Source organism: Staurois parvus, unplaced genomic scaffold, assembly GCF_062004578.1.
Source record: "Staurois parvus isolate SC_StPar_1 unplaced genomic scaffold, SC_StPar_1.0 ptg000210l, whole genome shotgun sequence".
Lineage (NCBI taxonomy): Eukaryota > Metazoa > Chordata > Amphibia > Anura > Ranidae > Staurois > Staurois parvus.
In genome coordinates, this window is record NW_028318006.1 from 2,467,039 (window position 1) to 2,493,417 (window position 26,379).

At 42.8% G+C, this 26,379-nt stretch overlaps 1 protein-coding gene across 2 annotated transcripts in view; it reads left to right on the forward strand.

The window, feature by feature from the left end:
- Positions 1 to 5,867: 5,867 nt before the first annotated feature.
- COLGALT2 (collagen beta(1-O)galactosyltransferase 2) overlaps positions 5,868 to 26,379 on the forward strand; it is a 126,972-nt gene continuing 106,460 nt past the window's right edge. The window contains exon 1 of one of the 2 annotated variants that reach the window (XM_089678828.1): positions 5,868 to 6,155. In XM_089678828.1, the coding sequence (XP_089534954.1) occupies positions 5,923 to 6,155 (233 nt within the window). In that variant the 5' untranslated portion in view covers positions 5,868 to 5,922. The remainder of the gene's footprint in view (positions 6,156 to 26,379) is intronic. The other variant, XM_089678829.1, reaches the window with a different exon arrangement.

Genomic DNA, 26,379 nt, shown 5'->3' on the forward strand with positions numbered 1-26,379 from the left:
TGGCAGTGCTCATCCTGTTCCTCCTTGCAAAAAGGAGCAGATACCAGTCCTGCTGATGGGTTAAGGGCCTTTTACAGCCATGTACAGCTTTCTTAGAGTAACTGCCTGTCTCCTGGAATCTCCTCCATGCTCTCTAGACTGTGCTGGGAGACACAGCAAACCTTCTGGCAATGGCATCCTGGAGGAGTTGGACTTCCTGTGCAACCTCTGTAGGGTCCAGGTATCACCTCATGCTACCAGTAATGACACTGACCATAGCCAAAGGCAAAACTAGTAAAAAACAGTCAGAATATATGAGTAGGGGAAAAAATTGTCAGTGGCCTCCACCTGTAAAACCATTCCTTTTTTGGGGGTTGTCTCATTTTTGCCCATCTTGTGCACCTGTTGTTAATTTCATTAACACCAAAGCAGCTGAAACTGATTAAGAACCCCCTCATCTACTTAACTAACCAGATCAATATCCCAGGAGTTTAATTGACTTGATACTTTACTCTGATTAAAAAGTGTTCCTTTAATTTTTTTGAGCAGTGTATATCAAGAGTTACCTATACTGCCCATACTGCACTACAGGTTCAAGTGGTCCTGGAGATTTATGCAAGCCATACATGGGTCAAATTCTTTCGAAAATCTTTTCCAAGAATTTTTGTTAAAATTTCACACAATTAGTGGGCCACAGCAACATTCGATTTTCGAGCAACCATCAAATTTGAGTGATCGGACATGTTGGAAATGTTTTGAAAAACTAACAAATTTCTGGGAGAATCGTGCGAGAAATGTATTTGAAAAAGAAATGAGCAGGAGCTGTGACCTGGAAAAAAAAGAAAATTCTTACCCTCGAAAATTCTTTTCTGTAGCAACATAAGGTGAAATTAAAAGCTTAGTTGGTTGAATTTCGAAATCAATGGTGGCAACATTGGATTACAAAACACACTAAATTTCCGATTTTCTAAAGAAAATTTGTTCGAAATTCATTCCATGTATGTCCTGCATTAGACAGCTGTAGTTATATGCAGATCTCTGCTTCACCTGTAAAAATCAAGCTTGCCCTCGCTGCTCCTGCCTTGTGAGTCTGTTCTAACCAAGAAAGCTGCCTGTTAGAGTCCAACTCCACTGCTTTGCATTCCTGCCCATCCAGTTCTCACTACCCTTGGAGAACCAACTATACCACTTTTCTTTTCACTTCATCCTCTGGTGGTGTACAGCTACTGAACACTACAAACAGTGATGCCACTCTCTGAAACATTCCTTTGCACAAGGTCCTTGATGCCCTGGGCTAACTGGAGGTGGGGCAAATGACCCTGGCTGTCATTCAGCTCAGAAAGCTAACATCTTGTTGTAGAGAAAAAAGTACTAAAAAACTGTTCTACATTCCCGGTTAGCATTTCTGCAACAGCTGTCTTTTTATTTTATCTTCCAATTAAAGTTGAGTTGTGGCTGTAAAGGACCAAAAAGAAAGTTGAGGAGATTGTTGAATGATTCTGATACTATCTAAGACTGCCCATGTCATTATTACCACTGTAATTTTTTTTCCAATTTCTAAATAAATAGCAAAGACTAAAGTACAACTATATTACTAACCAACCCAAGAATGTTTGGTAGTAGACTAATAGGGATAGTGGTAGAGCTGGTCATAGGTTGAGGGCTCATTCACAAAGAAAAAATGCTTTAATTTTCATTACCATGTGTTTTAAATGTGTCATGTTTTCAAAATATCCTATGTGACTACAGAAAGTATCCAAGCCCAAACCAATATCTTTAAAACCTCCAAAACCTTAAGCAAATAAATAAATAAAAACACAAACTGATTTTGGAAGAAATTGGCCACAGCAAATGGATGACAGACCAGATAAAACATACCATGAAAATAAGCAGAGTGGGTGGGAAACTTGCTGAGAAAATGTTCCAAATGCAGCTTATACAGATCTTCAGCCTTCATATACCCAAGAGCACACAATATAAAAGTTTGGAAAAGAGGCTCAGTGACTTGAGATTCACATAGTACCATGGTGCACAACACATAATCAATGCAACATGTTGGTCCATTCAATTGACTTGAAGAACACCTGCAGGACAAAACATGCAATGAAGCAGTTCATCCAAATGCACTCCATTTGAAAGCATTGGTTCATGCGTTACCCTGCATTTTGTTTGTATTGGTTTATGAGAAGTTGTATATATATCTCTATATGCTCCCTCACCCACATCTTCAATCTCTCCCTCTCTACTGGCGCATTCCCCTCCCCCCTAAAGCATGCGCACATCACCCCATACTCATAAAACCCTCCCTGGACCCCACCGACCTGAACAACCTTAGACCCATCTCCTTGCTGCCATTTACTTCCAAGCCCCTTGAGCGCTTAGTCTACAATCGCCTAAGCACCCACCTCACTGACAACAACCTCCTTGATCCACTACAGTCTGGCTTCCGTCCCCTACACTCCACCGAAACCGCCCTACTCAAAATCGCTAATGACCTGCTAACCGCCAAAGCTAATGGCCACTACTCAGTCCTCTTATTCCTCGACCTTTCCGTGGCCTTTGACACAGTTGACCACCCCCTCCTCCTTAATAAACTAACTCCCTCGGCATCAGAGACTCTGCTCTCTCCTGGCTCTCCTCCTATCTATCCCAACGCTCCTTCAGCATTATCTATAATGCTACCAGCTCCCCCTCTCTCCCCCTCTCTGTTGGGGGTCCCCCAAAGCTCTGTCCTTGGGCCCCTTCTCTTCTCCATCTACACCTCCTCCCTCAGCAAACTGATACACTCCCACGGCTTCAACTATCACCTCTACACCGATGACACGCAAATTTACCTCTCCACCCCTCGCCTCACCCTTTCAGTCTCCGCCTGTATCACCCACCTACTGAACGACATATAAGACTGGATGTCGCTCCATTTTCTCAAATTGAACCTCTCCAAAACCGAGCTCCTGATTTTACCCCGCGCCCCCACCCTCTCCATCACGACCAACAATGCCACCATCAGTCCCACCCCGCAAGCCAAAGTCCTAGGTGTCACTCTATGTCAGGGAGCGAGGAGCCAGACACACAAGGAGTTGCAATTAAAGGTAGGTTTATTTACACAGAAACAAGGCAAGAGTCTATGCAAGTCTGACAGCAACAGCGGATGACTTGGTAGGACAGAAGTTCTCCTGCCGAGGTTGTCTTCCAGGATAATCAAGTCGAGAACCAGCGGGAATCGTAGCGAAAGCTGGGGTCAGAAGCCAGGAAGAATGGTCGCCAGAGCCGGGGTCAGAAGCCAGGAAGAATGGTCGACAGAGCCGGGGTCAGAAGCCAGGAAGAATGGTCACCAGAGCCGGGGTCAGAAGCCAAGAGGAGTCTTAGCCAAAGCCGAGTCAGTATCCAGGAGAGCAAAGAGTTAACTGAACAGGAGCTTGCTGCTGTGCAACAGACAGGACACGAATGCAATGGACAGCTGCAAACAGCAGACTTAAATGTGATAAGCCGCCACCTCCTGGGAGGAGCCGCAGAGGGCTGAAAGCATAAAGGATCCCAGAATGCTTTGCAGACCTAAGATGGATGCCAGCACATGGAGCAGCACAAGCCCTGAGGAAAGGTAAGACCTTGATACTCTAGACTCAAACCTGTCCTTCCAACCCCATGTCCAATCGTTGGCAAACTCATGCAGGCTCCACCTCCGCAACATCTCCAAAATACGAACGTTCCTAACCCCAGACACTACTAAACAACTCCTTCACTCCCTTATTATCTCATGTCTGGACTACTGCAACTCCCTTCTCAACAACCTACCTCATCATAGACTATCCCGGCTTCAGTCTATCCTGAACTCAGCGGCCAGACTTATCCACCTTACCAACCGCTCCGCTTCTGCCACCCCCCTCTGTCATTCCCTCCACTGGCTCCCGATTGCCCAACGCATTCAATTCAAACTACTAACACAGACATACAAAGCCATTCATAATGCTGCCCCAAACTACCTCACCGACCTGATATCCAAATACCACCCTACCCGTAATCTTCGCTTCTCACAAGACCTCCTACTTTCTAGCTCCCTGGTCTCCCATGCCCGACTGCAGGACTTCTCCAGGTCTTCCCCCATCCTCTGGAACTCACTACCACAATCCATCAGACTGTCATCTACCCTCCTCACCTTTAGGCACACCCTGAAAGCCAATCTCTTCAGGGAAGCCTACCCCACCCTCACCTAACAGCCGATCTCCTCCACTTCTCCTACCACTCCATCCCCCACAGCCACTTCCTCCTGTACCACTATCCCCTCCCTCCTAGATTGTAAGCTCGAAAGAGCAGGGCCCTTGAACCCCTTGTGTTTTGTTTTGTTACTGTATTGTCTCATGTACTGTCCCCTACTATAATGTACAGTGCTGAGCAAACCTTTTAGCGCTATATAAATACTGTATAATAATAATACTGTATAATAATATGGTGCTGGAGCTTTTCTGATGTTTAGAGAGGTAGTGAACCCATTAGTGGAATGCTCATCTCTTTCATGGGGAATGTGGCTAATACATAGGGGATCCTGTCACTTGGATATTCTGTGTGAATTTGTGTACATTACAGTGGAATATCCCATGGATTTTTGGTTTCACTACAGACCTAAGTTTCAGTTTGTGGTCTGGTTTGCATTGAATTTGGTTTCATTGTGGGGCTGTGAGTTGCTAGCCTATATTTCACTTCAAAGTGCATAAGATTACGTTGTGTGTTGTTTGTTACATTTGTGGACCTTTGAGCCCTCACATGGGTTCTGTTGCCTGTAAAATAAATCAATATCTATTCAATCAGACCCACTTTGGGCTTCTCCTGTTGTGGTTATTCCACATCCATTTTCCTTTAAAATGATAGTACCTTCTGAAAGAGCTATTTATATTTGAAGCCCCTCTCTGTTTGGACCTTCCTTGATGTGACCTTGCATCTGTGTATAGAGGAATCTTTGGTGAATTGGAAGTTGGCAGGGTTGTTAATCACACCAATATACACCTCTGTCTTCCTCCCAAAAAAACAGCATTTATAACTGTGAACACATAGAGAATGTCGTCCATATTTCCCACCTGCTGCATACAATCTGCAACGTACTGTGTAGAGGTATAGAGAAAGTGGTTTTGGGGGTCATATGGTTGGAGGGGGCAACTGTAAATTCATGGCACCATATATTTTTATATTTCTCTCTATATGGGTGATATGTCCACCGTGTTGTATATTTTCCACCACCTGTTGATATTTTGGATGTGGTACCCGTATGTTCGGATCAGCTCGCATCTTTAGGAAAAATCCAGTGTAAAGCAGCCAGTATAAATCAGCCTTGCAACGACTGAAAACCGAAGCGATGACAGTACACAGTATTAATACTAACAGGTGAATTTGGAAAGGTTATAATTTCATCTAATTTACCTATTGTGAAACAGTGTGCTGTGGTTTGGGAGCATTTCATTCAATTAATGTGCTGATTCTAGTTGCTGAGCTAATGCTAAATGACTCTTTGAGCAGCCAAGTATAGTGGAACATTTTCAGGCACTGCTCCACATTTTCTTAAAGTTCCCATTTATTACCCAGCTTGCTATAAAGATGTCCTGTGTTTGAGTGAAATACCAGCAGCAGACACTCTCAGCTGCCTGCTCCATGAATACTTTTTTACTATTTAGAGTTTGTAAGACATCTTTTTTTTTTTGTTTTGTTTTGTTTTTTTAGGCCATTTACCAGACAAGTGAAGAGATTGTGAATGACATACTCCTGAAAGGGATTACGGTGGATTAAACATCACTTTCTGCATGCCTGCAACTGACTCTTCTCTATTCAAACCTTGAGCCCCCACTGGTAGACTCACGCTCTCAAATTTCAGCTCCATCCCCCCTTTGCAATGCCAGTGGAGTCTCAGCTCACAGAACACAACCAGAGCAGTATGCTCATCAGCAGCCTCTATGTAACATGGCTGCAGTCTCCTCTGCTTGTATTTGCTTGCTTCTGCTGCCCTTTTACTTTTACATTTCATGTGTGACAGGCGAGGACTTGAATATTGAAGAAGAAATCATTGCTGAATCTCCCCTGCAGAAGCCGAGTGTCCTGATTGCCATCATAGCAAGAAATGCAGCACATACATTGCCCTATTTCCTGGACTGTATAGATAAACTGGATTATCCAAAGAACAGAATCGCCATCTGGTAAGATGATATCACAGTTACAAATTCATATTCATCATCTCTTAACCTATTTCTCCTCCAGGGATGTTCTTCTGTCTTCTGAATCAGCACCATTCAACTATTAACTACGGCTAACCTTCGTTAAAACTTCACGAATAGCAATTAATTTACATTGGTTTGCCTTCTATATTTGACCAATTCAAACTATACAGAAGTTACTATATTTACTGTGATCTTTAAATCAATGCTGATGCCCAATTGTGTTCCTTTTATTGTGTGCTATCTTGAAGAATAATAATTGTAATTTGTAACACCTTGACTACTTTATAATGATCTAAATTGTTTGTTGGTGGATTGTATAGAAGATATGGAATATCATTTATTAAAGCACATCAACCTGTAGTGTAGGAGGTTTAGGCTTTAAAGGCATCTTGGATTGACTGCTATCTGTACTTGTATGTCATCAGTCCATGTATTATATTTTATTGCCCCTCTCTGAATTGCCAACTATGATTCATAACCAGGTGTCATGCTGCCTAAAGTCTATAAGAGTCCAGATGTCAGTTTTCCAAGACACGCAGAGAATACAAACTAGCATCTCATTGGTTGCAGGGAGCAGAACCTCTCTTATCTCTTTCACTGCATTTTTAAAAATAAATCCACTAAAGAAAGTCTATGTTAGAGAGTACCACCATTAACTCTATCCCTATAGGTGATTGATGTGTGCACACTGCAGTATAGGATGCGTTGTGATATGTGGTGAGAGCAAAGGCCTGACTTGAACTTCAAGCTGCAATTTCCATACATTGGTTGCGTAGGTTCTGGGGTTCTTGGGATGCACAGGTCCAGCTTCTCAAGAGTGAATTGAATTCTATGACACCTTGCTGCTTGCAGTTAGGCAGTTATATTGGAGTGGTCAATTTAAAGCCCAGACAAAAACTACAGGAAGTGCATGGAGTGCTAGGACATCCTCCTGAAGGGGACAGCTACAGCAACAAAAGCTTTTTTGTCTAGGAGAGTGCCGAAAGTATAGAATATTTGTCAGGTTGATATTGCTCTCTGTGTCTGCCTGGCCCATTGATGACACTTCTTGTGCTGGTGTCAGAAAGATCAGAATATGAGGGTTAAGCTAACCATACACTTCAAATAAACTTTCATACATTCGTATGAAAATTCACAGTCATTCAAAGACTTGACAAATATCGGTCAAAAATACTATTCAATATTTGATTTTGAAATACAACCGCAGAGACTGTTAGTAATGAATTAACTGAAGGCAAATTTTCCATCTTGTTCCTTTGAATTTTCTCATCACTGCCAAAAAAAAGCCAATTTGACCACACTAATGATTAGAAAATCAAATGGACATTCTTAAAACGAAACATGTTGAACAAAATATGTACCTGTTTTAACCTCCTAATGGAGACAGAAATAAAAACTTGGCAGAGGTGATATTTACCCACTGTGTAGGAAACTTAAAAAAAATGTTTTAGCTACTGTTGGGCTTTAAGAAATTTTACACTGTAACTCTAAATAATGTAATGCAACTTGCATGTACGCATCCTAATTTTTTTTTTAGGATACGTACATGCAGGAGCAGGAAACCTTCTGGGATATCCTTTTCATAGTTTCATGGAGTCTTCAGGTGTAGGGCCACTGAGAGGTTGGTGGGCAGGACTGCGTGCATCATTGGGTGTTGGCTGCCTGAACCCAGAAGAGGCAGCCCATTCCTGATGACCATGGAGGAAAAAGATGGTGGTGCAGGACCCAGGTTGAATCGCCTGAACAGCAGATTCCAGTGAGATGACACTGGTTTCGCAGGACAGATCAGTATGTGAATTGAGGACAATGTTGCACAAAAGGTAAGAGGGGTTTAAAGGGAAGTGAAGGTTTCCTTTAAGCAGCAAAAAGTCAAGGTGACATTTCTTGCCTGAAAACATTTTAGAAGTGAATTTGTTATAGTTTAATTTACTAACAGAGTTGAGAATCTTTCAAAACAATTGTCTGAATATTCATTTCAATTATTATTATTATACAGGATTTATATAGCGCCAACAGTTTGCGCAGTGCTTTACAATATAAGGGAGACAGTACAATTACAATACATTTCAGTACAGAAAGAATATGAGGGCTCTGCTTGTGGAGCTTACAATCTAATTATCCAATTATGTCTCCTAACTATGAATACCCAATCATGTACTCATGAAATAAAGTATACGGTAATATACTTTTCACACGATTGGATAATTGAAAGAATATTCACACAATTTAGTGCATGAAGATTTCTGTTTGTCCAGGTCACCATTATCATTAGGGCACTAAAGAAGGAAAATGTAAAATTTTGAGTTGCCACCTAAACAGGACTAAGAGGGATATCTTTCAATGGGGAAATCATTTCTAGTGACATCTAGAGGTGATTTTTCTCACTTTGGGGAAATTTGCTTTAGCTTCCTAATGTATCTACTACTGAACAGGAAGTGAGCAGAAATCTTTCCCAACTTTTTCCAAAATAGAAAAATATTTTGGCTTTAGATATACTTTAACATCTCACTGGCTTCCCTGGTCTGCATGCTTATTTCAGGTTCAAAATTTTGACTCTATAACCAGCAGTTTAAGGAGCAATGATAGACTTCATATTCCATTCATATTCCTTAAAGTTTATTCTTTTAAACCCTAGGTTTCAACACTACATATATGATTTCTACTTTCATTTTAGCTGCCTGTGTGGTGCCCCACTCTAGGACAATTATTTGGAATATGGAGGCTACATAATATCAAAAATGTATAGCCAGCTATGAGGACCAAAGAACGGATATACAGTAGGCAGTGCTACCAATGGATCTAAATATAGCATACAGCGGTCCAGTGATCTGGGGGTACCAAGGTACTTTTTTTTAAAAAGATAGCCTACTTTACCTAACCCTTATTTTTTTCTATGTAAAGTATAGCTATTCATTAACACTACTATAAAATACCGATACATAGACCTCAGTAACAAAACGCTCTATAATTGATTGTAAGCTCTAATGAGCGGGGCCCTCGGTTTCCTCTTGTACCAAATTGTATTGTAACTGTTATGTCTACCTTCAATTTGTAAAGTGCTGCACAAACTGTTGGCACTATATAAATCCTGTATAATAATAAAAATTGTTGATGATGAATAATGTTGAATGATGCTCATTTTGTTGCCGTTCACTCTGTCCTTAGTTAGTATAGTCCACACTTCATTCTGTTTGTATTCTATTGTATTCTATTTCATTGCCCAGGGCATGGGGTGAAATCTTGTCTAGAGAATAATAAAATTAACATTCTGTGTTCTGCTCCCGCCCAGCCCCCCTTAAATATTTATCTGAGCCTGATCTCGATCCAGCACAGAGGCTCAGAGGCAACAGCAGAAGCCATTGGCTCCTGCTGCTGTCAATCACAGCCAATGAAGAGGGAGCACGGGGGAGGGCCATTGACACACACAAATGCCCCATAGCAAGCGGCTTGCTATGTGGACATGCAGAAGAGGGAAGGAGGACCATGGCTGCTCTGTGCAAAACCATTGCACAGGGCAGGTAAGTATCACATGTTTGTTATTAAAAAAAATCCTTTAAAATTACTTTAACTGCTTCCCATCCACCCATTGCCTATAGATAGCAGATGGGATGCAGCACCGATGCGGGCTAAAGTACCTGTACATCAGCCAGCATCTGCGGGGCTCACAGAGCGTGCACTTGGGAGCCCGGTGATCTGTGTGTCACCCGGACACAACGGATCACACTACCGCTGTGTCCGGTGGTCACATGGTATTGTGAAAGTTAAGGTCGGTGCTCTCTGCTCTCACTCTGAGAGCAGAGAGAAGCGATGCTACAGCCTGTGAGTGTTTAGCAGCCTGACAGGCTTCTTTTACACTCACAGATTGCAGTGCCATGATCACCGCCATATGCTATACCAGTATCTTGATCACCACCATATGCCATACCAGCACCCTGATCACCACCATACACTATACTGGCACCCTGATCACCACCATACGCCATACCAGTGCCCTGATCACCGCCATACACCATACCAGCGTCCTGATCACCGCCAAACCTCATACCAGCACCCTGATCATCCCATATGCCATACCAGCGTCCTGATCACTGCCATACCCCATACAAGCATTCTGATCACTCTGTATGTCATACCAGTGTCTGGATCACCGCCATACACTGTACCAACGTCCTGATCACCGCCATACCAGCATCCTGATCACCACCACACCTCATGCCAATGTCCTGATCACCGCCAAACCTCATACCAATGTAGTGATCACTGCCATACATCATACCAGTGTCTGACATTTTTTCAAAATTTTCGATATTGTTTTCATTTATGTAGAAAAAAGTTAAAAACCCAGTGGTATTCAAATACCACCAAAAGAAAGCTCTATTTCTGTGAAAAAAATGATAAAAATTGGTCTGGACTGGGGGGAGGGGAGTGGTTAAAGCGGCAATACACCCAAAACTACTGCAGCTTACCAATTTTTAGATTTAATGGCTGCTGTGTACATTTTTTATGCTCTTTTTCCCTTTCTTTTTACCTGTTGATCCAGCCAGGATTTTTCAGCTTTCTTAACAGACCAAGCTGTGCAGCAAAAGCGACAGTAATATGGTCAACTTGAAGTGATTCTAAGAGTTGTAATTTAAAAAAAAAAAAAAGAGCAGCCTCGGTTATTTTCTTTTTTGGCCCCCCACTGGTGGTCCTGGCTTCTCCTCCCTGCCGAGTGCCCCTCTGAAGCCATGCTCCTGTAAATATAAATTGTCCATTCAGACACACTCTCTCCTCATTGGCCCACTGTCTGTGATTGACAGCAACAGGAGCAATGGTTCTCGCTGCTGTGTAAGCCAATGAGGAGAGACAGACATGGGAGAGCCACACTGGATACAGATGGGGCTAGAGTAAGTAAAGGAGGGGGCTGAGGAGGGAGCTGCGCCCAGTAGGTATTTTTTACCTTAATTCATAGAGTGCCTTAAGGTAAAAAACCTTCTACCTTTAGAACCACTTTACCAGTGGTCAGTTTTTATCAAGTTATGTAAAACCTTTATTCCTAAAAGGAAAAAAAAATATTGCTGTAACTGCATAAAAATGTTAGCGTTGAGTTGTAATTTGTTAGTTCAATCCATCCAAATTTGCTAGTGCCTCCAACACTACCTTCTCCGCAGATTGACAATGCTGCTGTCCAAAGATGTCCTTTACTCCTCCGTTTAGAGTAGAGACACCATGAGACAGGAGGTGTGGCACTGGCTGGATCATAAGGTGAAAATAAAGGAAGAACCCCTAAAAAAAATATTAATGCAGCCACCACATTTTGGGATTGGTAAACTGTGATTTATTCATTTTTGTTTTGGGGTTTAATAAGGCTTTAGGGACCTTCTTCTTGTGTTGCTGTTTTACATCCTTTCTGTCTATGAAGTTCAACAAGTTCAACAATGAACTTCAATCATTTGCTCCCTTATGGTCTGATACAATTGAAAGCATTTAGTTATAGCTATTCCGTGAGTGCAAAAAACATCTGTTGATCATAAAAGATATCCTAACTTCCTCTGTACTCTGCTTGTGCTGCACTGAAATCTCAAGCAGTGTTTTGAGCCCTTCCCATTTCACCAGAAGGAACTACAGAAACCTCCCCCTTAAGTTCTGGGAATGATGAGACGGGAAATTGTTCTGTAATCCAGTAAATCAGAAGCATGCAGTCTAGGGTGACAACACTTCTTTTCCATAGATATAGAACAATGTGCGTGTGCACTGTCACCTTAGGACAGGTATTGTACTACTGGCAGGATCAACAGATGAAAATGAAGGAAAAAAGTCTGCTAATAAAAAAAGCTGCAATATATTACATGTTGTTCTTAGGATTAGGCACACTTTAATGGGGAGCTTAAAGAAATAAAAGGAAACCTTTTCTTTGCTGACAGTCCTGAATACATACAACATTGCATACATAACAATGGTTTGACACCACACCGCCTTTGGCTAACTGAATCATCAATAAAGAAAATTAGAATTCCTTTACTGGGCCTTTAGGCTATACCTCTGTATTGAGCCTTAGCCAGGTAATGCATTTCTCAACTAACAAATAACTTGTGACTGCTGAAACAAATTGTGATGGGGAACTACACATGTAGCAGCAGAAATCAGATGTACCTGACAGCAAAAGGACTTCTAAACATTTCCTGGTTTTGTATATGTACATACATGTGATGTACATAATATTTTATTTATTTATTGCTGGTTTTAAATAAAATTTGTGTGAAATAAAATCACTATTGATTTTTAATTCAAATAGTTAATCAAATTCATTGAACAATCAGTACCTGAAAAGTGCCATCTGTTTTTTTTCTGTACATTTCCTGGTAAAAATAAACAAAACTATCATGTAAAGTAGTTAGTATAAAGATAAAAATTTGCATTTCATAGGTGCAACCACAAAAGCTAAAATATATACATAGCCACTACTTTGTTTAGTTTTGGATAAAGTAGGTAAGGAATGGGCTGATATAAGATATGCATTATGTGACCAGTGGACAGGATAACATTCATTTTAGTCCTTACCTTTGTGTTGTTTGAGTTACTACGCTCTGAATAATGGATTTCTGGGACCTTCACTTCTTGGTACTGCTTCATTTTGACTCAAGGATTGGGTAGTATTAGTGCCATTCCTTTTGAGGAGATCCCTACATTTTCAGCAAAAATAAGTTATGTATGGATTGGATGGGGTTAATTTTGTCTTGGGAGGTAAGGTTAGATTCAGGGGTTTAAGTTGAACCTAAGGTTGAGTTTAAGGGTACAATGTTACAAATTTACAAAAGGCTTTAACTATACTGTATGTTAAAGGCTAGTTTTCAGGTTAAGTTTAAGGTAAGGTTAACCACTTCAAGTCCGGACACTTTCATCCCCTTCCAATCCAGGCCAATTTTTATCTTTCAGTACTATCACACTTTGAGTGACAATTACTCAGTCACGCAATACTGTACCCAAATGAAATTTGTATCTTTTGTTTGAGATAGATAGAGCTTCTTTTGGTGGTATTTGATCACCACTGGGTTTTTTATTTTTTGCTATATAAATAAAAAAATACCAAAAATTTAGAAAAAAAATGTTTTGCTTTTTGTGATCAAAATGCTGGTATGAGGTATGGTGGTGATCAGGGTGATGGTATGGTGGTGATCAGGACACTGGTATGGTGTATGGCAGTGATCAGGACACTGTTATGGCATATGGGGTGGTCAGGATGCTGGTATGGGGCATGGCGGTGATCAGGATGCTGGTATGGGGTATGGCAGTAATAAGAATGCTGGTATGGGGTATGGTGGTGATCGGGGCGCTGGTATGGTGTATGGCAGTGATCAGGGCACTGGTATGGCATATGGCAGTGATCAGGGTGTTGGTTTGGTGCATGGTGGTGATCAGGACACTGGTATGGTGGTGAACAGAACTTTTTGTGTGCACTGGGACAGGTGACAGGGCCTCCCTGCATTATTTATTATTGTTATTGGGGGGCAACGATCAGGGACACAGGGGCACTAAACTGGGGCACTGGGGTGGCTTGCACTGCAGTGTGTGAGAGTACAAGCAGCCTGACAGTCTGTTGTACACACACACTGCAGGATCGCTTCTCTCTGCTCTCACACTGACAGCAGAGAGAACCGATCTTTACTTTTTTTTATAGTGATTACTATGTGAGTGCTTTGATTGATCACAGCAGTCACATGGTAAAACACCACATGATCGCCTGAACACAGCGGTAATGTGATCTGCTGTGTCCAGTTGACACACCGATCACCAGGCTGCTGGTTGCGCGCACTGTGAACCGTGCACGAGCCATCGATATGGGCTGGCGTACAGGAACGTTAGCCCGCATCGACGCTGCTTCCTGTCTGCCGTCTATCTAGAATGGGCGGACGGGAAGAGGTTAAGGGCTAGGTATTATGGTCATGTGTGAAGAAAAAAAAACATGTTCAGTACATCTCTCCAGTACATGCATATTTCTCCATGCTTTTTTCTCTTTTGAAAAAATAACACAAGTACAGAAAATTACCTGTCAAACCTGCCAAAAATCCAACAAGTTTGTTGCATCCTGCCTGTTGTTGCACTAAAATGCTAAACAACGTTATCAGCTCTGCTGAGTTTACAGTTTGTGGCCTACAGTACGCCCCTATGTTATTTATTTCAGGTACTTATATAGCACCGTCAATTTACGCAGCACTTTACATATATATTGTACATTCACATCAGTCCCTGACCCTCAAGGGGTGCACAATCTAAGGTCCCTAGCTTACATTCATACACATACTAGGGCCAATTTAGACAGGAACCAATTAACCTACCAGCATGTCTTTGGAGTATGGGAGGAAACCAGAGTATCTGGAGGAAACCCACGCAGGCACAGGGAGAACATGCAAACTCCAGGCAGGAGGTGCCGTGGTTGGGATTCGAACCAACGACCCTAGTACTGCCAGGCGGAAGTGCTAACCATTTAGCCACTGTGCTGCCTATGAAGACTGAAATGTGAGTGGAAGGGTTTCTGTAATCCTAATACACTTCCTGTTCTTAATTCACAACCCTGCAACTCCATAAATACAGTACAGTGCTTGAGAATGGTCACACTAGGACAGAAAGTTAGTAAGAAAGTGGAAGCATGGACATACAGCCAACATGTTTTGGTTAAAGGGGTCTGGCATACAAGTTTTTTTTTCTATAGATTAAAGTAAAGAGGAATCAAAGGGTACTTACTGGATTGGAGGTCAGGCAGGCAGAGGAGGGGCTTCAGGGGATGCTCAGTAGGTGGGTCCTAAGACGTCTTCAAACAGAAGAGAGCTTGTGTTGGGAAAATGTGCAGCTCTCCCTCCCTTTGATTGACTGAGCACCACCTGGTGAACTGATATAGGCCCTAAGGTATGCATGAGGTTGCAGATGCTGATGTCAGTGCACTGAGGCAACAGAACAATACCAGAGGAGTGGCTCATCTAATCTGAGAACAGAGGCTTTATGTGTAGAGTGAATACAGTATGTTTGTATGTTATTTTGTATGTTATATTTTCTGGCCAAATTTGCTCCAGTGGAAAATTGAAAAAAAAGAAAAAAACGATCTACAACACATGCCAGGTATTGTGTTATTAGACATTAGTTATTATTCTCATAGGCACATAAATAGTGTATGTAATAATGCAACATAATGAAAAAAACACCATATAATTAACCCCTTGCCCTCCTGAGGATTTACCCCCCTTCCTGACCAGGCCATTTTTTGCATTACGGCACTGTGATACTTCAACTGATGATCATGCAATGCTGCACCCAAATTAAATTTATGTCCTTTTTTCCCCACAAATTGAGCTTTCTTTCGGTGGTATTTGATTGCCTGTGCATTTTTTGAGTTTTTCCACTATAAAAAAAAGCCCAACAATTTTGAGAAAAAAACAATAATTTTTACGCTTTGCTATTAAACATGTCCAGAAAAAAAATGTAAAAACTCAAATTTCCTCATACATTTAACCCAAAATGTATTCTGCTACATGTCTTTGCTAAAAAAAATCCCAATACGTGTAAATTAATTGGTTGACATGAAAGTTATAGCGTACAAATGGCGATATATATACTGGATGTTTATTTTTTTAAAATTTTTACTAGTAATGGCGGCGATCAGTGACTTATAGCGGGACTGCGGCGGGCATTCTGACACTACGGGGAACTGACTTGTTGTTGACATCCCAAGTGATCAGTAAAAAAAACCACTGACACTGTATTAATGGCACTGGGCATGAAGGGGTTAACATGAGGGGTGATCAAAGGGTGAACTGTGTTCTGGGTGTGTTTTACTATTGGGCCATGCGTTTGTGCTTCACTGTAAGCACACTGATTGTTATACAAAGCAGTGTGCACAAGCTGACAAAACAAAACAGTTCTCCTCCCCATCAGAGATCCTCGGCAATCACCGGGCACCGGTGATTAATCACCGCCGGAACCCGGTGATTCACAGCCGCGGCCATGAATGGCGGTGTGGATAGGGCGCGTGCCCCTACCCGGAACTGCAAAATCACGTATATATACGTGATTTTGCACACCCGTGCCACCCTGTAGCAGTATTTCTGCTATAGGCTAGACGGGAAGCAGTTAATGTGATATTAAAGCTTCCGTTTTTTTTAAATTGCAACAATAAACATGTTATACTTGCCTCGATCCTTCTCTTCTTGGGTTCCCTGCCTGCCGCTCCTGACTTCTCCCCCACTGCGTGCCCACCATAGAAATCCACTTCCGATGGTGGTCACTCATACAGGCTCGCTTCCAAGCCAAACCACTTGCGTCTATTCAGATACATAGCCTGGCTCGGCCCCGATCTTTGCACACAGATTTTGACTGAGAGCAGCAGAAGTCAATGGCTCCCGCTGTTCTCAGCCACGCCTGTGAGAGAAGGAGGAAGAGCTGCTGCAGACATGCACAGCACTGGACTGAGGTCAGGCTCAGGTGAGTATTTAGGGTTTTTTCTCTTAAAAGAATGTTTACCTTAATGCTAAGAATGCAAAAAAAAAACCTTTTTACCTTTATTTATTTTATTTCAGGTACTTGTATAGCGCTGTCAATTTACACAGCACTTTACATATATATTGTACATTCACATCAGTCCCTAACCCTCAAGGAGCATACAATCTAAAGTCCCTAACTTACATTCGTACATACACATACTAGGGCCAATTTAGACAGGAGCCAATTAACCTACCAGCATGTCCTTTGGAGTGTGGGAGGAAACCCACGCAAGCACAGGGAGAACATGCAAACTCCAGGCAGGAGGTGCCGTGGCTGGGGTTTGAACCAACGACCCTAGTACTGCCAGGCGGAAGTGCTAACCATTTAGCCACTGTGCTGCCCAACTTTACAACTACTTTAACCACTAGCCCACAGGGCACTTATACCCCCTTCCTGCCCAGGCCAATTTCCAGCTTTCAGCGCTGTTGCACTTTGAATGACAATTGCATGGTCATGCAACACTGTACCCATATGAAATTTTTATCATTGTTTTGTGACAGATAGAGCTTTATTTTGGTGGTATTTATGATGGTGGGTTTTTTATTTTTTCTTAAACAAACCAAAAACCTCTGACATTTTTGAAAGAAAACCATTTTTTCTTAGTTTTTGTTATAAAATTTAGTAAATTATTTATTTCAGGTACTTATATAGTGTTGTCAAATAAGTGATTTTTCGTCTTCACTGATGTGCGCTAATGAGGCTGCACTGATGGGCACTGATAGGCTGCACTGATGGACACTGATAGGTGACACTGATGGGCACTGATGAGGAGGCACTGGTAGGTGGCACTGATGGGCATTGACAGGTATCACTGATGGGCACTGAAAGGCAGCACTGATATATGGCACTGATAGGCGGCACTGATAAGTGGCACTGATAGGCGGCATTGATTGGCACTGTTAGGTGGCAACGGCTAGCACTGATAGGCAGCACTGACGGGCACTGATATGCGGCACTGACTGGCACTGATAGGCGGCACTGACTGGCACTGATAGGTGGCACTGATTTGCAGCACTGATAGGTGGCACTGACTGACATTGATAGGTGGCACTGACTGGCACTGATGGGTGACACTGAAAGACAGCTCAGATGGGCACTGATATGTGGCATTGATGTGGCACTGATGGGCACTGAAATGTGGTACTGGCAGGTAGCATGGATGAGCACTGAGAGCTGGCTCTGATGGACACTGACAGGTGGCATTGCTGGGGCTACACAGATCATCAGGGCACACTGATCATCAGTGCTCTGATGATCTGTGTAGATGTCCCCTCCGAGGAATGCCGATTACCGGCTCTCCTCTCCTCTCGAGCTGTCAGCGTGACAGCTCGTGGGGAGAGAAATGTTGATAACCAGCATTTCCCTGTTTACATGTGATCAGCTGTGATTTGACACAGCTGATCACATGACCGAGCCGACATCTTTGGCTCTTTCTGTTGATCGGTGATCCGCTGTGTCTGAGGGACACAGTGCACCACCGATCGCCTCCGCGCCCCCGGAGCCGCACATGCGCATCATATGACGTCCTCCCAGAACGAGAGAACCACCTTGCATCCGTCATTTTACTATATGGCGGTCGGGTGGCAGTTAACTGTTTTAGACAACAACAACAACATAATAGTAACTTTTAGGCTGCATGCACACTGGACTTAAAAAAAATGCCAGTTCCCTTGGCAGAAAAAAACGCTGATATAGAGTGCTTTTGTACACAGTTTAGACAAGTTTAGAAGAGTTTATTTTAGTTTTTTCTGCCAGAAAGCCATCAAAGACACAAACCAGAAGGTTTTTTTTCCTGCCTCTAAACGTTGAGCTTAACATATGCCTGTAATCGTCCTAATGTGCATGGACACATAGGATAACACTGAGCTGCTTCTACAGGAAAAACACAAAATTCCTGTAGAAGCAGCAATTTTTAAGCCTTTGTGCATGGAGCCTCAGAATCTGAATCATTATTATTTTGGAAAATTTGTGTTATACTGCACCTATATATTTGTAAGCAACTTTTAGGTTCAAAAACACATTATTTTCCTGCATTGGCTGTTATCATTGTGTAGAAAGTGGAATGCCTAAGTCAACAGGGAATGTATCCTCTTCCATATATACAATGTCAGCTCTTTTGAAAGTTTTAAAAAGTCAAGCTTTTTATTGCAGAAAAGTCATGTAATGTCTCTTCTACAATAAACTGCACCTACCACAATCCCTTTAATGTAAACTGAGCTGAGCATGTGCAGCTTAGCTTACAGTGGCCATCCCGATCCTTTGTGCCTGGACGATTAGCTCCTGTAGTGACATCTTCCCATGCCGGCCAATGAAGAGGCCCAAAAACCAGAACAGAAGAGAAAACCGTTGGAAAGGTGAGTATCTCTTGCCTTCAGTTCCACTACAAAAGTAGGACTCCAAGAATTAACTCATTGTCAACTTATCTTGGTCCAGCGTGACCCGATGTAATTATCCATATCTGTTATCTAGAGTCCAGCTGGGGATGTTTATAGCAGCAATCTTTCGGGTCCTGCTCATGCAGGTTTTGCTCTGCACACTGAACACAAGGGTAAGTCGTGTGTTCAGCACTCCTGCCATTTAGAGAATTCCTTGTTTTGTTCAGTAAATATAAGGTGTTCTCTAATTGAGCGTCAGTAGGTCATGGTATTATGTATTTGCCGTTCCCTCACCTCTTCCAATCTGAGAATGCCTTGCATGCATTGAAAAAAATACAAAGTGATTGTAGTGCCAAACAATACCCTATGTTAAAGTGTTACTAAACCCACAACAGTAAAATCAGTCTGTATATGCAGTAAAGCATGCTTGTTATACTCACTGTGGAACCTAAGTGGTTAATCCTCTGCATTGTGTAAAAACACTGTTTGATCCTGACTTCTCTGATCCTCCCCTTCTTCCAGTGCCCCCCTCTTATCTCCTGATAAGACATATTGTGTGGAGTATAAACAATAATATGCTCAGTGATAAAAATAATTATAATAATAAACCTTTTCTCTAATCTGTGAATAAAATAAAGTCCCAAGGATAAATCAAAAAATCTTGCAAAAATCATATATCCGTTTGAAAAATAAATAAATAAATAAATCCATAAATCCAAGTGTCCAAAATTTGGTTCAAATCCTCAGCCTCTTGTAGCAACTTGATTTACCTCAAAAACAAAAACATAAAAACCACATAGTGCATTATCCTTAATAAATAAAAATTGTATAAAGATCATCCAGTGATATTTCACCCAAGTGAAAAAAAAGTGTAAACATAAAAAAATATACAAACACATGTGCAAATACACAATGTGTAGTGAAAAACCGTGCAAGTGAATCACTCTTTTTGTGCTCAAAACACACGCCACAGAGTACACTTCTACTAAAGTAAGGAGTAAATACCCTTACCAATATTTAAAATAACTTTTGCCTTAGTAACAATCATCAAGAAGACTTATGTTTATGTTTGTACACCTCTAAGGGTAGGGGTGAAGTGTGCTTATACAGAAATTTGGGATTTATTGTGATTATTCAATATTATTAATATTGTGTGGAGTCACTCTGCACATGCTCAGTTTGGTGAGTATTGCTAGAGAGGTTTGCTAGAGAGCACTGTCCAGACAGAGGTCAGGGGTCCTGCATCCTCCTAGAGCAGAATGAAAACACCTCCTACAAGCTTTAACATGTGCTTGACTGGACACTGATAGAAGTCACAAGACTGCTCTAACTGCTGATGAGAAAAGATATTTAGCAGTTTATATTTATAAAATAATTGCACTTCCATGTTCTGTGTACTGAGGGAGACCAGATATAGTAAATGTAGGGTCATGGGTTTAGTAACAATTTAAGTGTGCAAAAGAGAATCCTCGTAAGCAGGACCTAGAGATCACTGCTATCACTGTATGTTGTGTGGCTTTGTGCAGTGGTTTTCAGCATCCCCAAAAGCCATTCAGATATAAGATATGGATATACCAAGCTGGACTAAAGTACGTTGACCCAAAAGATAATTCCTAGAGTTGCACTTTAAGACTTTACTGTACTATGGTTAAAAAAAGTGTGGCATATGTACAAATATTTAATCCCTATACCAGGGAAGCTAAACAGGGATGATTGAATAATGAGAATCACTGATTCACCACTTTTTGATTCTCCATAAAATTTGCATAATATGAAGAATTACTTAAGAATTATTCAATTTTAGAATTCAACCAATCATAATCAATGGGTAAAATTATCTGTAGACTGGACAAATCTTCATTTATATACTCAAAAGGGTAAAAAGAAATTCACAGATCTGCCTGGTTTTCAAACCATTTCATCTATCGCTAAACCAGAAAACTTTTCAGAAAACATTGCATGATGTGATCTGCTGATCAGCCAAAGATGACCACAGCTGGAAAATGTGGAATTACCTAATCAAATGAAGTATTTTAAACTTGGCAACTGGGATGTGTTACAGTGTATGGACATATTATATACTATAAGATATAGCTAATTTGTTCTGAGGTTATATTATCCCGTCCTCCTCTGTGCTGGCTTTTTGCAATTAAGGGAGTCTCATGCTTTTCCACATGTTTTTTTTTTAGATGTTATGAAGCTGTAATATTACCCAGTGATTATCATTATACAGGACTTATATAGCAGCAACAGTTTTTTCAGAGCTTTAAAAAATAAAGGGAGAAAGTACAGTTATATCACAATTAAATACCATGCAAGAAGAATCAGTGGGGCTTGCTCGTTAGAGCTTACAATCTAAAAGATGGGGAAACATGAGACCCCTGTAGGTCAGATATGTTTGTATGGAATCTTTTTTGCAGATTTGAAATATTCTGGTAATTCTTTTGCGCAAAGCTAAGTCCTTACAGCCTGTTGTGGAACATTTTGGTGATTTGTTTTTCTTCTGAAGGCATGTGGTGTTTTTCCATTGCATTGTGGTGTCAGGAGAAATTGACATTCAGTGCTCAGACTGCATAAGCTTGGGAAATTCACAAAAGGGAACAACAACCAGCTTAGTGTGCACTGAATGCAGTGTTGTCACCCTAGGTACAGTGCATCCAGAAAGTATTCACAGCGCTTAACGTTTGCCACATTTTGTTATGTTATTCCAAAATGGATTAAATTCATTTTTTTACTCAACATTCTATAACAGTGTATGTCAGAGCACAAACCAAGCCATGAAGTCAAAGGAATTGCCCGTAGACCTCCGAGACAGGATTGTATCAAGGCACAGATCTGGGGAAGGGTACAGAAAAATTTCTGCAGCATTGAAGGTCCCAATGAGCACAGTGGCCTCCATCATACGTAAAGGGAAGAAGTTTGGAACCACCAGGAATCTTCCTAGAGCAGGCCACCTGGCCAAATTGAACGCAGAATTTCACTGTGGAGAGAGGAGAACCTTCCAGAAGAACAACCATCTCTGCAGCACTCCACCAATCAGGCCTGTATGGTAGAGTGGCCAGACGGAAGCCACTCCTCAATAAAAGGCAAATGTCAACCCACCTGGAGTTTGCCAAAAGGCATCTGAGGGACTCTCAGAGCATGAGAAACAAAACTCTCTGGTCTTATGAAACAAAGATTGAACTCTTTGGCCTGACTGCCAAGCGTCATTGTAGCAATCATGCCCACAGAGATGGACACGGTTCAACTATTTTGGCTCCAACCTCCATCTTGGTAAAGGATCATCCATCTTGTACAAACATATCCCCCCTAATTCTCCCCCTCCCTCTCTGAGAGTCACAGTGACATTTGGTCGGTGTGTGTGTGTGTTGGAAGTGTCACAGGCCGGCCATGGCACAGCAGGGAGCCCTGAGCTATAAACCATCTTTGAGCTAGGCGACGGGCTGGCTGGGAAGCTGAGCAATCTGGCACCTCGTACAGAGATAACCCAAGCCTTCCCCTGAGTTCAAAGATATTCCAGACGAGTAAGAAACTAGATAACACTTTTAAAATCCATTTTTACCCTATGTCTCATATCTTGGAATATGAGAGACTTACATAAAAAACAGGCATATCCTCAGACTGGACACTAGAAGACAAACAGTTTGATATGTCACTCTCCTTGGCTGAAGTACATAGGAAAGCATAAAATTACATCTCTTGAACCACTCAAGTATGTATTTCATATCTCATATCTAACTGTTCCTCAGATGCGTCTGGATATTAATCTACCTGCGGGTGGAATGGTACTTGTGCCTAGGAAAAATTATGAGCCAAAATATGAGCTAAATAAAAGATTTTGGTTCTAGTTTGGGTCTCCGCCCAGATAATCCCTCCCCAATTGAGGCATTGGTCCTTGGCTTCAGAGACACCCCCTACTGGGGGACTACAAAATAGGCTGTCAGGCCTAAGAGTGGAAGTTGAAGAATTCTCCCGTTTAACATCAGAACCAACTTGGGAGACATGCCCTTTTGCTCTGAAACTTGATCTGCTTAACCCACGGCTGATTGGCAAGTACTTTAACCCTTTAACCTCCTTTCTATTACCTCTTTGCTGTGCTATTGTTCTCTGTATATTTATATATATATTGGTTACATCTTTTCTCTGTAAATATTTTTATTGCACCCTTTTGACCTTTTAGTAATAAATCTTTCTTTCTGAAAGTGTTGAACTTTTCTATAGCTCGTTAATGTAACTTACGAATTCCTGCCTCTAAAAGAGCGCTACTGTGTTTGTTTAACCCTCTGTATAACCTGTCTGCGGTGACAGTGGCATACAGACGATTATCTCAACTATCATAGTGTTATTGCTGATATTGCCAGGTTTCCTCTTTCTCTGTACAAAAAGGAGGTGGTGGCAGTGTGAAGGGTTAATTGCGTAATTAACCTGACTCAGTAACAATCACTTTCAGGCTGCCGGTACATCGATTTGTGGTCCATTAGCTGGAAAATCGTTGTGCAGGGTGCAGCTGGGCGTGGCATTGTTATGCACGTGACATCGTGGTTTTAGATTGGCTGGTCCTTCGGTCACAAGTTTGGTGAGAAGGTCAGGGGTCTGACGTGCGATCGTCACATATTCTCTGGCAGCGTATGTGGGATAGTTGCATAAGAGCTTCAGTGCATTGTTAGGAATTAGCTCTGCACTGAAGGATTGTAACCTTTGTGGAAACAGTCCTTATAAACAAGTGGTGCATATTTTTAGAGAGAGAGAGAGAGAGAGAGACATATAGTAACAGCTTCTTCCTTTTTCTGCTTCCTATTCTATCTTTGCTTGCAATTATGCCTGGTGACGCAGAATACAAGAAAATGAGCAAAAGTAATTTGAGTGCGGAATGTACCTCACGAGGAATGGACGTCGGTCGCAAAACTCGTGAAGATTTGATTCGGGACCTACAGGAGCATGATAGCCGAGCAGATCAGAACTCAGGGGAACTCGACCATGACGGGGTTCCCGCTACCTACGTTCCCAGTGGCTCAGAGACGGCCTCGCAGGATGGGCATACAGGGACTGACACTGGAGTATCACCGAATGTTATCTTCACACCACCGCTTGAGCAGGCCAGCACCGGAGTGCCTATAACCAGCAGAGACTCTCTTCAGATGCAGGAAGCCCTGAAACGCATCATGGAGACAGATCCCATGGCATACTTGCAGTTCCTTGACTGCCAGGCTGAGAGAGCGGCTGACAGAGAGGCGGCCAAACGCCAGGCAGCGGCGGACAGAGCAGAACGCCAAGCAGCAGCTGACAGAGAGGAACGCCAGGCTGAGAGAGAAGCTGAGCGTCGGCACGAGCTGGAGATGGTTAGGCTCCAGCACCAGCAACAGGCTCAGAACATCAGGTCCTCAGAGCATAGGGACGCCACTCTGGCCGTGGGCACAGCTGCCAAGTTTTCAGTGATGGAAAAAGATATTGACATTGACACGTATTTACTGTCATTTGAAAAAACATACCATCAGTACCTCACGCCAGGGCTATGAGGCAAGGCCCTGGATGCGTTTGTTGGAATGCCAGAGGGGCAGGACGACGATTATGAAGCTTTAAACTATGTCATTGTCCGAAAGTACCAGATGACCCCGGAAGTGTACCGCCAGTGGTTCAGGTCCTTGCAAAAGGGACCTGGGGACTCTGACACGGATGTGGCGAGTCGCTTACGCACCACCTTTCCGGCAGTGGACTAATGGACTAAAGGACTGAAAGCAGACTCCTACAAGTCTTTAGAAGATCTCATAATACGAGATCAGCTCCTGCATATCTGCCCAGCAGACATCAGACAGTTTGTCTTAGAAAGAGAACCAGCATCTACTAAAGCTGCTGCCGAGTTGGCAGATACCTACGTCCACACGCGGGTGTCTGACCATCGCAAGGCTCCTCCGAACGGCTGGAAAGGAGGGAAATCTCCCCTAGCAACCCCTCCTATGCCGGTGAGTCAAGCTCCCCCTCACCCAACACCTGCAGCGCCTGGGGTCAAGCCATTCCTGACTGACAACCACAGATGTTTCACCTGTGGGAAAGCTGGACATCTCAGGACGCAGTGTCCTGAGCAGAAGCAGATGACATCACCTGGCCAGCCAGCCAGCAACTCTTCTGTGCTGTTCGTCCACAGGAAGATGCGGGTAACCCCCTCCAACTTGCAGCCAGTCACTGTGGGCAACCGGTCTGTAACTGGTTTCCGGGACACCGGGGCAGAAGTCACCTTGATCCGGCCTGAGGTGATTGAGCAAAGGAACCTCATCTGAGGAAAGTTCCTTACCCTCACAGGAAATTGCATGGGAGGGGACTGCAATTTCCCTCCTGATGCAACCAACTGCTGCCGCAGGTTTGCCTGACCAGGGCACAGAGCCACTGTGCCCAGGGGTTCACCTTGGGGTGATATGCACGGCGGGAGAACCAGGTTCCTTCTGAGAAGGAAGCTGTTCTCCCCAGCAACGCTGCTGTGCCAATCAAATGAGTTGTCACGGGTGTCATGTGCTAACATATTGAGATGTAGCTTCTTGTCGAGGTAGAGAAGGAGATTTCCCTCTTTCATCTTCTTCCTCAGGCCTAGGACGACATCTGACCCGAAGGTAGTGGCGCCTGTGTGTACCGGAACCGGACAGACGAATTCTGGAACTCGCCCCCCAGATGGGTCCACAGGTACCTTCATCCAAGATGAACAGTCCTCTTTACCTGCTAGCATCCAGGACACCAGTTCCGCCAGGTTCCTGTCTGCTAGGTCAGTCACAGGTCCAGCTGAGCCGTGATAGTTGCACCCAGGCGTCTTACCGTAGCCAGCTGCACCCATGACTGGCCTTTTAAGAGTTTTAGAAGCCGAGAGGCGGAGCGGGGTTTAGGGTCATGTGACCGCCGTGACACGCTGTCACAGTGGTCACATGATCGGGAAAGGTCCCGATCGAAAGAGGAGATCAGGACCTTTCCGTGAGTACCGGGGCACGCTCTCAGCACATATGTTCTTTTTTAATAGAACACCAATGTGCAGCCGCTCGGCATCTAGGCCCAGACGTCGGGAGGCCGCACATTTGCTTTCAGCTAGCGAGAAGAGGTTAAGGTAAGAATGTCAGTATGCCATGACACATTGTCTAGATCAGGGGTCTCCAAACTATGGCTCTCCAGGTTTGAGGAACTGCAAGTCCCATAACTCTGACAGCCACAGGCAAGACTCCCAGAGGCAGAGGCATGATGGTACTTGTAGTACTTCAACAGCTGGAGATCCTAAAGGGTGCAATTTATAGTGACATCTTTCCACCTAAACAAGCTTTACAATGACAACTGTACATTTT